At 38.8% G+C, this 12,876-nt stretch overlaps 1 protein-coding gene across 2 annotated transcripts in view; it reads left to right on the top strand.

Annotated features, from left to right (window-relative positions):
• The first annotated feature begins 682 nt into the window (after nt 1-682).
• The window catches only part of LOC134212317 (serine/threonine-protein kinase 26), a 234,433-nt gene continuing 222,239 nt past the window's right edge, over nt 683-12,876 (top strand). The window contains exons 1-2 of one of the 2 annotated variants that reach the window (XM_062690064.1): nt 683-1,245; nt 1,293-1,746. In XM_062690064.1, coding sequence (XP_062546048.1) covers nt 1,732-1,746 — 15 coding nt within the window. In that variant the 5' untranslated portion in view covers nt 683-1,245; nt 1,293-1,731. The remainder of the gene's footprint in view (nt 1,246-1,292; nt 1,747-12,876) is intronic. The other variant, XM_062690065.1, reaches the window with a different exon arrangement.

Here is a 12,876-nt window from a genome sequence, read left to right as displayed (position 1 = left end):
ACTTGTGGTATTCGTACTATGGTACAAGGCGACAAGAAAATAATTTCAAGGCTATCTTTAATGAAGACAATAATTGGTATGGCACTCATTTCAAGATTTTTGTACCATGGTACGAATACCACAAGTGTGTCCCCCATATAAGAAAACGATAGACCCCCTTTTCTCACGCCATAAGTGTTTATGTAATATGTGTATGACCCCATTACAAATAGGCCTTTTCACGAGACGTTTAAAAACAGCTGATTTTATCGTCAATTGACAGTTCTTCTATGAAAGTGACAGCTTCGGACTTGCACGGTCGTTCAGCGGTTGTAAACAAGTTCAATCTCGGCAGTGTCACATGAAAAGGCCTATTCCTCTTTTAGCGGAGATTGAGTAAAATTGCCTTTGGAGAAAAAGAACGGCATAACAATTTTACTCAGTCTCTGAGTAGATGAAAATTAGAGTGTGGAGTGAATCGTTGGAGTCTTCGCTAATAAACTGCTATAAATTTCGTTTTGACATTTTGGATTTCGCTATAAATCATGTCGTGTCGATCTAGATCAGTTTTGTTTATCTTTTTCTGTCATCTGTCTTATTTGTCAAATTAATGTTTCGAACTGTCAAATTGTCTCATTACTTTATTTCGTTCACTCTACAGTTTTTCGGATGGTACATGAAAGAGACAGTATGCGATTTGATTCTGTGTGCTCGCTTGGCAAATGGCAAGTGCGTTCTCGGCGGACGACGGTGAAGAAAAACAAGTTTTTTTTTCTCGCTGCTGTTGCTCTCAAAAATATTCAATGATGGTGTGTAGAAAATTTCGTATTTAGAATTGACAGCTAAATGGTCTGATTTCTCGCGGTGTTTGTGGTGTGTGGTGAAGGGTGAAGAAACTGTTGTACAATACTTTTGTGTAGTTCGGCTGATTGCAGGAAAATTTCTTGCGTTTTCTCGTGGGAGTGATTGCGTACAGTGCAGATTCCCTCACTTAAATCCAGAAGGGGAAATTTGCTGGGGACCTTTCCGGATCGGTGACCCGTTTTGCCAGCTGGAAAATTGAATGGAAGTGTAAAAGGTAGCTGCCCGAACCAGAAAACGGTAGTCTCCATCTTTATTTTGCATTTTTTTCGTGTCAGTATTTTTCCCTTCCCCGATGTGAAGTGTTTACGGGAAAATTGGTCAAGTGAGGAAAATTTTCGACTGACGGGGAACGGTGTCTGCTGACCACCGAATTCCGATACCGGACTGCGATCCAGGCCAATCGTAAGCTGACGTTACGTAATTGAAACGAGAAACTAATTAGATTTCAGCTTTCCAGTGTTTTGGTTCTATTGGATTCTGCTGGTCACCCAGCTGTAGCCGGAAAAGCCTCGTGAGTGGGTCTAGACTCTAGACAAGCCATATGAAGGTGGCCAACGTTGCAAAATCAGTGCTCCAGATATTGCAAGAAGCCGAAGTAAAGTGAAACTGATAAAGGGCTGTGTCAGCGAATTGCTGTTGTCTTTACAGAAGAAAAAGTGACGTAGGAGGAAAAGCGAATTGAATTGCATATTTACAAACACTCGATGACCTTTGTGCGGCGTTAGTGGGGGAGAAATCTTGGGCAGTTCACGTGGGGGTTTACTGACTGCAAGTGATTTACAAGTGAATGGTTGAAGGACTGCAGGAGCAATTCAAGGAATTTTGTAGCAGCACCTGTTTCGTTGGCTTTTGTTCCGGAGTCGAAACACCGGATAAAACGCGAGAAGGATGGCGTTCAACGAGGTGAGTGTGAATGACCTAAGCTCTACGCAGGCGATCAGGTGATAGCAGGATTACATACCTACCAAAGAATGAATGATGACTACTTCTACGACGAGAGTATTTTTCGTCACATTTTTGAATACATATTCGGTGGTGTATTCTCCACCAAATATGTATTTAAAAATTGGGATTGATTTCGAAAAGCTTTTGAAAGTGTACATCTTCTTCTAAAAGCACATGGTTTTCTCAATCATACAAAATTAAACTATTTTTTCAAATCAAACAATTATACAATGCTGGGTATGGTTGTGACATCTAATTGTGGGAAAATATATTTAGCTCTTTTAGTGGAATGTATTCAACCGTCTAAGACGAATTAAGTACTCTCCATTTAATTCCACCAATTAATTTTCGATATCTTTGCAGATACGTATTTCGACCACAACTGTGTGGTCGTCTTCAGTGTCTCGTACTTGACTCGACTTTTCTAATTGTGTTTTTCTTTATTGAAACGATATTGTAGCTATGCAGTGGAATGTACTTTCATAACTATTGACTGAAAGATTCCCAGAGCCTAATTTCCTAGGAACGGGTCAACTACTAAATCCAGAAACATTAAGAACAGGTATCATAATTAGGATGCTATTGCGTTGATTTTTAAAGAAATGGTTAAAGTCCAGATAAACCCAGAAGAAAAAAGACAATGTCATAACGTTTCATAGAAACAATGAACCAAATTCAAGAAAATGTCAATAGTAGTACATATTAGTTCTGTTAGTCTACGAGGTGACCAGGCCTGTTGTTCTGTTTGATGACTCAGCTCGTAGTGTGTGTGGGTATACCCCGTTAGGCATAAGTACGTTAGGCATAAAGACGTTAGGCATAAGTACGTTTGGCATAATGGACGTTAGGCATAATGTACGTTAGGCATAATGGACGTTAGGCATAAAATGAGCCAAAGAACAGCCCATTACATCACGGATGTTATCGATCATTTAGTAATCTGTCTTCGATCATTTAGTAGTTTGTCAATAACTCATTCCAGAGGCTAAATTTCAAAATGTGTTGTATGGTGGACTTCTAGTGCAAAGGTTTATCTACAACTCTGCCTAACAGTTCGTTGTTTGAATTTCACTAATAACGGAGCTATATCGCTAGTAGCAGTAACTTAGACTAAATGATTGCATATTTTGTTATCATTTAGTATGAGTATAGCAACTAGCACCGTAACTCCTTTAATAGTGGAATTCGAACATCGACCTGTTAAGAAGAGTTGTAGAAAAACCTTCGCACTAAAAGTCCACCATACAATACATTTTGAAATTAGGCCTCTGGAATGAGTTATTGACAAACTACTAAATGATCGAACGAAGATTACTAAATGATCGATAACATCGTTGCATTACATAAAGAAGGCAGAATTATGCCAAACGTACATTATGCCTAACGTCCGTTATGCCTATCGTCCATTATGCCTAACGTACTTATGCCTAACGTCTTTATGCCTAACGTACTTATGCCTAACGTCGCGGACCCGTGTGTGTAACTTGAAGCTGCATCGACTTGCTCAAGTTTTTTACGCAGGATTACGGGTTTTGGTAAGATAGGGGATCATTCCAAAGTTTCAAATTGAAACCATTACGAGAGACAGTCAGGTAGTAACTGCTTATAAGCAAGGTTTAACGATAGTTTTGTAGATCCATATAATCATGCTGGGTTCACACCGCATTGTGCTCTTGTACTGTGTGGTTGTCTGTTCTCTTTGCTCTCAACAGTGCTTCTCAGCGCTATTTGTACCTACTGATCCCGTTACGATCTTTTCTTGGACCCGTGCCTTCGTTTTACGTCTAACTCTAACATTGAAAATAATTCAGCTCCTATCGAATTTGAGCAAATCGAATCTACCTCTAGCCCAGGTGATTCGATCCATGCGAAAAAGCAAAGGATTCCGCCAATTGTGGTATCTGTTGCCGAGTTTTCTGGCTTTAGGAATCAGAATCTGGGTAACCTTCAGGGGATCAAGGTTTCATTTCAGATTGCCAGGAAGGGTGACTGTCGCGTTTTGCCGGGATCCTTTGACGATCGCAAACGTCTTCTTTAATATCACGGAGAAATAAAAATGGTAAACTCAACCATAATCTAGCTTATTTCAACTAATATCTTAGGTTGAATTGGAACCAAACAAAATTTTGGTTTGATTTGACCAAGGTGATAGTTGAAACTAACTAAAACACTATGTTATTATTTTCGCATCTTTTTAGTACATTCAACCAACATTTAGTTTGTTTTTACCAATCTGTTGGTTGCTTTATTTTGACAGTTCATCAAACAACCTAAATTATTGGTTGTTTCTAGCCAAAAGTTTAGCTGAATACAACCAAATACCAGCCTGTAACAATGCAAAATAATTGTTTGGTTCAAACAGATATTTTGTTTGATGCTACAAATGTTTCCATGCTGTTCCCCTTGCCTCTCCATTGAAATTGAATTCTTTTTCCAAAGTGAAATAAAGACAAATCATGTTTACAATTGATCATTTTATTTATTTTCAATAATACATGAATGTTTTATACTTTAGCAAACTCAAATATTGTTTCCGGTTTGATAGGGAACAACGCCATAGTTCCGGTCGAATATGTCTATGTTTATCGATGCCCCTCCTTGAATTGGAAACAAAAAGGAAAACAAACGATTAATTTAAGGATGCTTACTTTAGTATTTCGTAATCTTACCGCGACTAGTATCAGAAGAGATATTACTAGTACATAAACCAAACCAGGTGTGACGGCCATTACCGAAGCAATATACCTGTATACTTATTATACCTGCAAACATGATTATCATAAGATGGTAATGAATTAGTTCTAGAGCAATGTTATACTTACAATTTGGAAAAATCCGAAGGAAAACTGCAATCACGCCTAAATCAATTTTTTCCCGAGGTTTGGTGCTTCCGAGTAGATCGTTATGTTTTTTTCTTTATATTTTTATCACATCAGTAGTCAGGCAATAAACTCACTGACAATTAAACAAATTAAAAGTTTAGTTTGTTCTAAACTCAGTTTTTGTTTGTTTTCAAAGTTTACAAAGATGGAGTTTGAATCAACTTATTCTTCACGCTAAATCAACCTAATATTTTATGTTGGTATCAAGCTATCACAAGAGAAACAAATAAACTAATTATTGGTTAATAAAAACTAAATTTTAGATTAATTCAACAAAAAAAATTGTTTGAAACAACCAAAATCAATGTGGTAATGACATATTTTTTCAGGTAGAATTAACCCAAAAAGAAACTTAATTTCAAACAAAAAGGTTTGTTGCATTTACAAGTTAACATTTAGAAACAACCAAAATTGTAGTTTGAAAAACAATCAAAATTATGGTTGATTCAAACTAACCCGATTATTCTCCGTGATTTAACTGAGAAGCGGCATAAATTCTCATCGTACGACGACTAAACTGAGTGATTGTTCAAAGTCGTCTTGAAAGATCTCCACAGTGATGACAAATCACTGGATGAGATTAAAATTGAAATTTCTTGAATTTTGGATTACTTGGATTTTCACCGGTCCAAGTATTTAAAATAAAAAAGAAATCTCGCTCTGGTACTTCCCAGAGGGGTATTTCTCAAGAATTTTATTTAGTTCACTTTAACAAAAGTGAACTAAATAATATGAAAAGTTTGGAAAAGGCCTGTATTATGTCCCATGTCCGTGTTACATGGGAACATTTCCGCAGGCCTGGGAGAAATTTTCAAAACCCCACTCAGTGCCGTTAGTGCCAAAAGTGGGGTCACGGGTCACGGAACTAAACATTGCCAAATGAATGCTAAATGCATGATTTCTCACGCCAAGGACGCCTGTCCAGTGAGAGAAGATTGCAATAAATTTAAATGTGCCAATTGTGGGGGCAATCATAAATCCAATTTCTGGGAATGCCCTTCACGCAGAAAACTTTTGAACTCCCGTGCAAAATTGATGACGGGAAATTTCACATTCGCCGGTTAAACATATTTCAAACGCTCAAAATCCGCAATCATTTTCCGGTCGCGCAATTCATACCCATCAAAATCAACGAACAAATTTTGCTCCTTCCTCTCACCGGGTAACGAGCAGTTCGTCGAATTCTAATTTTTCAAACATGCCTACAGGCAAGCGAAATTTTATTTCTGAAAATTTACCGACGATGAATGACTTTCATACCCATTCTTCAACGGAAAATAACGTTCGTTCTGACGACTCAGGTTTCTTTCTTTCGACTTTGATTTTCTGTATGAACAATTGCATCACATTATTGATGCACTGTTCAAAGCAAATACCAAAACTGAAGCTGTTCAGGTTGGTATCAAATTTACTCAAAAAACTATTATTGGACTTCGTTTTTATGGATACAAATAATTTTATTGAAAATTTTAAATTGGAATGCCCGCTCTTTAAAGGGTAAGGAAGATGAATTGTTCAACTTCCTATCAGTTCATAATGTGCACGTTGCAGTTTCAGTTGAAATAAATTTTGGACAATTCTCTTTTATTGCTGCTTACTTGCCTTTCCAGTGCACTGGGCAGCAAAGGAATTTGATAAGAGCTGATCTTCAAAATCTATTAGTTATTTATTTATTCAGACTAAGGCCGAAGTGGCCTGTGCGGTATATAAGAGTCTTCTTCATTCGGCTTGGTCCATGGCTACACGTCGCCAACCACGCAGTCTACGGAGGGTCCGCAAGTCATCTTCCACCTGATCGATCCACCATGCCCGCTGCGCACCTCGCCTTCTTGTGCCCGTCGGATCGTTGTCGAGAACCATTTTCACCGGGTTACTGTCCGACATTCTGGCTACGTGCCCGGCCCACCGCAGTCGTCCAATTTTCGCGGTTTGAACGATGGATGGTTTTCCCAGCAGCTCATGCAACTCGTGGTTCATTCGCCTCCTCCACGTACCGTCCGCCATCTGCACCCCACCATAGATGGTACGCAGCACTTCCCTTTCGAAAACACCAAGTGCGCGTTGGTCCTCCACGAGCATCGTCCAGGTCTCGTGTCCGTAGAGGACTACCGGTCTAATGAGCGTTTTGTAGATTGTCAGTTTGGTACGGCGGCGAACTCTATTCGATCGGATCGATCTTCAAAATCTAGCTCGCAACAAATACAAATTTTTCATAATTGGTGACTTCAATGCCAATCTTTATTTGAAGAATGTTCTGCGGGATATTAGGGTAAAATGCCTAATAGAAATTCCATCGGGAGAACCTACCTTACAGTCCTATGATTTGATTACATGCATTGGAAATGCCATAGAAAGTAAAATTAGATGATTTTATACAATTCTTTAAACAATAAACACGAGAGTGTTCATTATAGGAATATTTTGGCGGGTCCATAATAGGGAAAAAGAACGTCCCGAATACTTACTTGATACTTGATGGGCTACAGCTCTCCGATGAACCAACGCCGAATGGAGTATCCTTCTCCACTGGACTCGATCCTGGTCCAATCGCTTTCAGTCGCCCTGAACGTTGAGCGCCCCCAGGTCCTCTTCAACTGCAGAAAACCATCGTGTACGCGGCCTCCCACGAAGCCTGCGGCCTCTTCCGGGTTTTCTACTAAATATTATCTTCGCTTGACGTTTTTCCGGCATACGAACAACGTGACCAGCCCACCGTAGTCTGCCGTGCTGAATAAGTCTAATAATATCCAGCCCTTTATACACCTGGTACAACTCGTGATTCATGCGACGCCGCCAGATACCGTTCTCCTGTTTACCGCCGAGTATTGTCCGCAGCACCTTACGCTCAAACACTCCGAAAGCTCTCCACTCAGCCTCCTTTAACGTCCATGTTTCATGGCCGTATTAAGCCACCGGAAGAATCAGAGTAGTATACAGCGCGAGTTTTGTTTTCGTATGCAGAGTACGGGACTTAAACTGGTTACAAAGTCCGTAATAAGCCCTATTTGCAGCTGGGTCATTCCATACCAAGTGACCGAACCACTTGTAATCGACTTACACCGATTTTAATCAAATTTCGTGGATTTGTTTATCTATCGATTATATGTAAAAATCCAAATTTATTTGATGATTGGACAACCCCTCGGCAAATGGGAGCACCCCCCGTTTTTGACGATTTGTAAAAACCATATTTTTGAACAACTCATATCCCGGACAGTTTTGAAGCTACAAAAAACTTCTTTTCATGCATTTTGAAGAGAATTCTTCAAACTTTTTGATAAAAATTTCGATTTTAAGTAGAAACTCTATTGTTTTTGCGTTTTAAGTATAAAATCGTATTTTTCTGCCAATGAGTTTATTTTTATTTGGAAAATAACACCAGCATCGTGTTCTCCAGAAAATTTTGAATAAGAAACACTCGAAACCCCAAGGTACTATGAGCCGTTCTCAAGTTATGGAGTTCTGAATGTTATATGATTCATATGGAACTTATCAATCACATAAGATTTTGTTATGCATACCGAACCTTTACCCTTTACATACCCTGTTTTCTTAAAATAAATTGTAAAACATGTAACTTGAGCCTTTGAGTAGAAAATAATGTACTTGGCAACGTAGTCACTTTGGAAGCAATAGCTTTTCTGTATTGTTGTAGGGGTTAGAGACAAAAGGTCGAAAGACAAAAGGTCGAAAGGACAAAAGGTCGAAAGACAAAACGTCGAAAGACAAAAGGTCGAAGGGACAAAAGGTCGAAAAGGACAAAAGGTCGAAAGGGACAAAAGGTCGAAAGGGACAAAAGGTCGAAAGGGACAAAAGGTCGAAAGGACAAAACGTCGAACGGGACAAAACGTCGAATGGGACAAAAGGTCGAAAGAAACAAAAAAAAACAAGAAGGCGAAAGGGACAAAAGGTCGAAATAGACAAGAAACTGAAACGGAGAGAATCAATCTCGCATCAGAGTTGGCCTACACAGTTGGCAAAAACTCTGCTTTTTTATTTTTCACAATGTTTAACAATTAAATAAAATTCATTCAGTGAGTACAACTAATAGATGGATGTTTTAGTTTTCTAAATGTCACTTCGATTTGTCAAAATGGCGCACGCCGCACATCAAATACACCGGCGTGTATTACACGCAGATGTATTTTAAATACACGCGTCTGCGTGGCTGAGGCGTGCACTGTTTTAACAGATTAAAATGACATTTAGAAAACCTAGATATCCATCTATTATTGCACTCATTGAATGAATTTTATTTATTTGTTAAAAATAGTGAAAAATAAAAGGACAATTTTTTGCCAACTGTATAGAACAACTCTGTCTCGATCTATACAAGTTTTATTCATTTCCAAATTCAACAATCTATTTTATCTCTAACAGAACTATCTAGATATTCATAATATTGTTTCATAGTAATTAATCCTTCTTTGAAAATTGCTCATTCTTCAACTTTGATTAATGAGATAAGTATGTTATTTCTGCTTGAAGTTAAATGCATTTCACAAATTCCTTTGGAATACACAAAACTTGTTATCAACTTTTTCTTGATCGACCTTTTATCACTTTCGACCTTTTGTCCTTTTCGACCTTTTGTCCCTTTCGACCTTTAGTCCTTTTCGACCATTTGTCTCATTCGGCCTTCTGTCCTTTCGACCTTCTGTCCCTTTCGACGTTTTGTCTTTTCGACCTTTTGTCCTTTCGACCTTTTGTCTTTTCGACATTTTGTCTTTCGACCTTTTGTCCTTTCGACCTTTTGTCTTTCGACCTTTTGTCATAGATTCTGTTGTAGAGCGTACCATTAAACTATTACTCTCATAGATACTATATTATTTCACCTGCTAAAGCCATGTCCATTTAGAATCCGGAATCATTTATTGTATTGCAGCGGCACGGAAAGTGACCGCTGCAAGAATTCTTTCACAGCGGTTTGTCTATCTATGCGCCCACTTGCTGTGGTATAAATGTCACGAAGTTTCGGGCAGCGTGTCAAAAATTATTCCAGATGGAAGCCGAAGGGAAAGAAAAAAGTCTGCACACCCACGTTGATAATCCTGCTCATCGTCGATGGAACCTACGTCAAAATGGATTTCGGACAGCTTCCTAGTATTGAGTCAGATGATTGAATTAACGATAAAATAAAGCCGCTAGGAGCAAAAATGCAAAAAAAATACATTTTCCCATACTAATCTCCATATAAATTTCAAACGCAATGCTGTAAGTGGGGAAGCAATCAATCGAGCTGTGTATGCGTGGTATGTATGTGTCAATGCCTATATGTGTGTTTGTTTGGAAATCAGTAAAAAAATCTTCAATGTTCACAGTGAAAAAAGGATTTTTCATTTTTAAAATCCTGTATCTCAAAATCGGAACATAGTACCTCGGGGTTTTAAGTGCTTCCAATGTAAAAATGGTCAAAGAACACGTTGGTGAGGTTATTTCCTGAATAAAAATATACTCATTGCGTAAAAAATGCATTTTTCACACAAAAACTTAAAAATTGTTAATTTGGCAACACTGCACATCAACAAATTATTTTGAATTAAAATCTTCTTTCGAATGGTTACCTTAGATTCATTATAGACCTCACAGTTCCAGAGATATGTACAAAACAATATGATGAGTTTCATACATTTGTCTGAAAAGGGGGATGGTCTTATTAATCGTGGGGAGGTCCAATCACCACGAAATTTGGGTTTTTGGGGTATAACCCATACATAAACAATTGGTCAAAATTTCATTCAATTCTAAGAAAGTCGATTGCACGTTTGCATTTTTTCTCGGTCACTTCATATGGAATGACCCAGCTGCAATACGCCTTTTCACCTCGCGGGTAACATCATTATCGTACGTCACTAATGTTTCAAGATACACAAATTCTTCTACCACTTCAAATTTGTTACCATCCAGCACCGTTTCGCTACCACCACCACTAATGAATCCACGTTGATTGCCAGCGACCATGTACTTCGTTTTGCTGGTATTGATCGTGAGTCCAATCCTCGCTGTCTCTCTCTTAAAAGGCACAAAAGCCTCTTTTACGGCACGGCGATCAATCCCGAATCCCGATAATATCGATATCGTCCGCAAATCCCAGGAGCATATGCGATCTTGTGATAATGCAGGGGCGTCTCGTGAATTTTTGGTACACCTGTTCTACCAGCCTGCTAAAAAATATGCATCAAGCAGAGTGGTTTTGAATGAAAATTGTGTATTTAATCTAATATTACAACCTTTTCTTGTGCAACGTAACCAAACATTAGAAAAAATAAAAACAATTTAAATAGAAAGGATTTACAAAACAATAAACAGCTTATTAATCTCTTTTGTTCCAAAAATGTTTTAAATTAAGATGCACTTTAAATTTAAAACTCTCCTGAGTCGTCTGAAATCTAACTTGGTAACAGTTGACAATAACTGGATATTGCTCAGAATAGAGATCTTTCAAATCGGCTCTTTCCACCATTGGATGGGTGCACAGGACCCATCGCCTCTAGCATTTAAAAACTTTCACATATTTTGTTGTTATGAAAGAAATGTAATTAACCATTATTAGTATCATCATTTGATGCGACCCCAGTCCACTGAAATGTTTTCGAGTTATTTAGTTTTTCAAATTTTGTGAAAACTATGCCTTTTTCTCTAAGTTGATTGATTTTGATTATTTGGAAAAAAAAAAACATTAAATAATTCAATTTTATAATATTTTATAATAATCAAATTTTGATGTCTCTTTCGAAAACTCAAACATTAATTTAATATTGTTCTTGATGCTGAGTTGTTTATGATGCATAATCATCAGGAGAAAAAAGAAAAACAAACCGTTCCCAATCATCGAAGTATGAACGAAAGCGTGCGCGGTGTGCCTTTCGGCAAAGCACAGCCCGACACTCCGACCGAGTCTAACCGAAGGTACGTCGCGTCGTTGATTGTTCTCGCAGCGCGTCGAACGGGTTGGACTCCTGCGCAACATATCAGAGCTTGCATCTAAACGTGTCTGCTTCGCATGCGAAAGAGGGTGATGTGAGGAAACGAAGAAAGCTGGCAACGCTCACGCTGGTTCTCCGCGCGCGGTGAACGAGTGAGCATACCAAGAAGGAAATTATTTCAAAACTTTTGTCATGGCGCAAGACTTTAAATTTGACTTCTGGCAGCGCTGCTGTTGGTTCTTTATCATGAATCGTACGACTGGCAAAAGCTTTCTATGTGATGTGGTGTGCTGTTATCCGTCGGAGAAACACATATTTAGGTGCAATGCGACTGTTACTGTACGCCAAGCATGTGGCGTTGAGTTGATCTGTCTACGCAATATTTTGTTTCGTTAGATATTAAACCATCATTGGAAGTATTACGTGAAACTTTGTTTAAAAATTTTACTGGGTAATTATTTGCTTAGAAATTAATTGTAAGGACATTAGTGTCCTACTACTGAACTAAAAATGGTTACCTGTTCCATGAACAGGTAGAACGTATGGACGAGGCGCCTCTGTGATAATGGTACCGCTTCTTTGCACACCAGCTTTCCTAATCGCTCCCTCGAGCGCTATATTGAACAGTAGATTCGAGGGTGCATCACCCTGCTTTAATCCATCTAAGGTAACAAATGACGTCAATATTTCATCCGCAACCCTTACACTTGATTTCGATCTGTTTAACGTTATACGAATCAGCCGTATCAGTTTCGCCAGAAAACCATGTTCAAGCATAATTTGCCATAATTCATTCCGTTTCACTGAATCGTACACCGCCTTGAAATCGATAAACAGATGATGTGTCTGCAAGTTGTACTCCCGGAATTTATCAAGGATTTGTCTCAGGGTAAACATCCGATCCGTCGTTGATCGGCCCTCACGAAAACCTGCTTGGCATTCGCCGACGAAGGACTCTTCCAGCGGTCTCAATCTGTTGAACAGAACACGGGACATAATTTTGTACGCCGAATTAAGGAGGGTTATTCCTCGGTAATTGGCTCACTCCAGTCTGTGCCCTTTCTTAAAGAGAGGGCAAATGAGGCCGTCCAACCAGCTAGCAGGCATTTCCTCGTCTTCCCATATTTTCGACATAATATGGTGCAGAACTTCATAAAGCTGCTCACTGCCATGTTTGAGAAGTTCAGCCGGGAGCTGGTCCTTCCCCGCAGCCTTATTGTTTTTCAGCCCTTTAACAGCTTTTTAACCTCATCTAGTGTAGGCGACTCCACAGCTTGTCC

This window comes from Armigeres subalbatus, chromosome 2 (assembly GCF_024139115.2).
Source record: "Armigeres subalbatus isolate Guangzhou_Male chromosome 2, GZ_Asu_2, whole genome shotgun sequence".
Lineage (NCBI taxonomy): Eukaryota > Metazoa > Arthropoda > Insecta > Diptera > Culicidae > Armigeres > Armigeres subalbatus.
The sequence above is the reverse complement of the archived record's forward strand: the minus strand, read 5'-3'. Positions and strand labels throughout refer to the sequence as shown.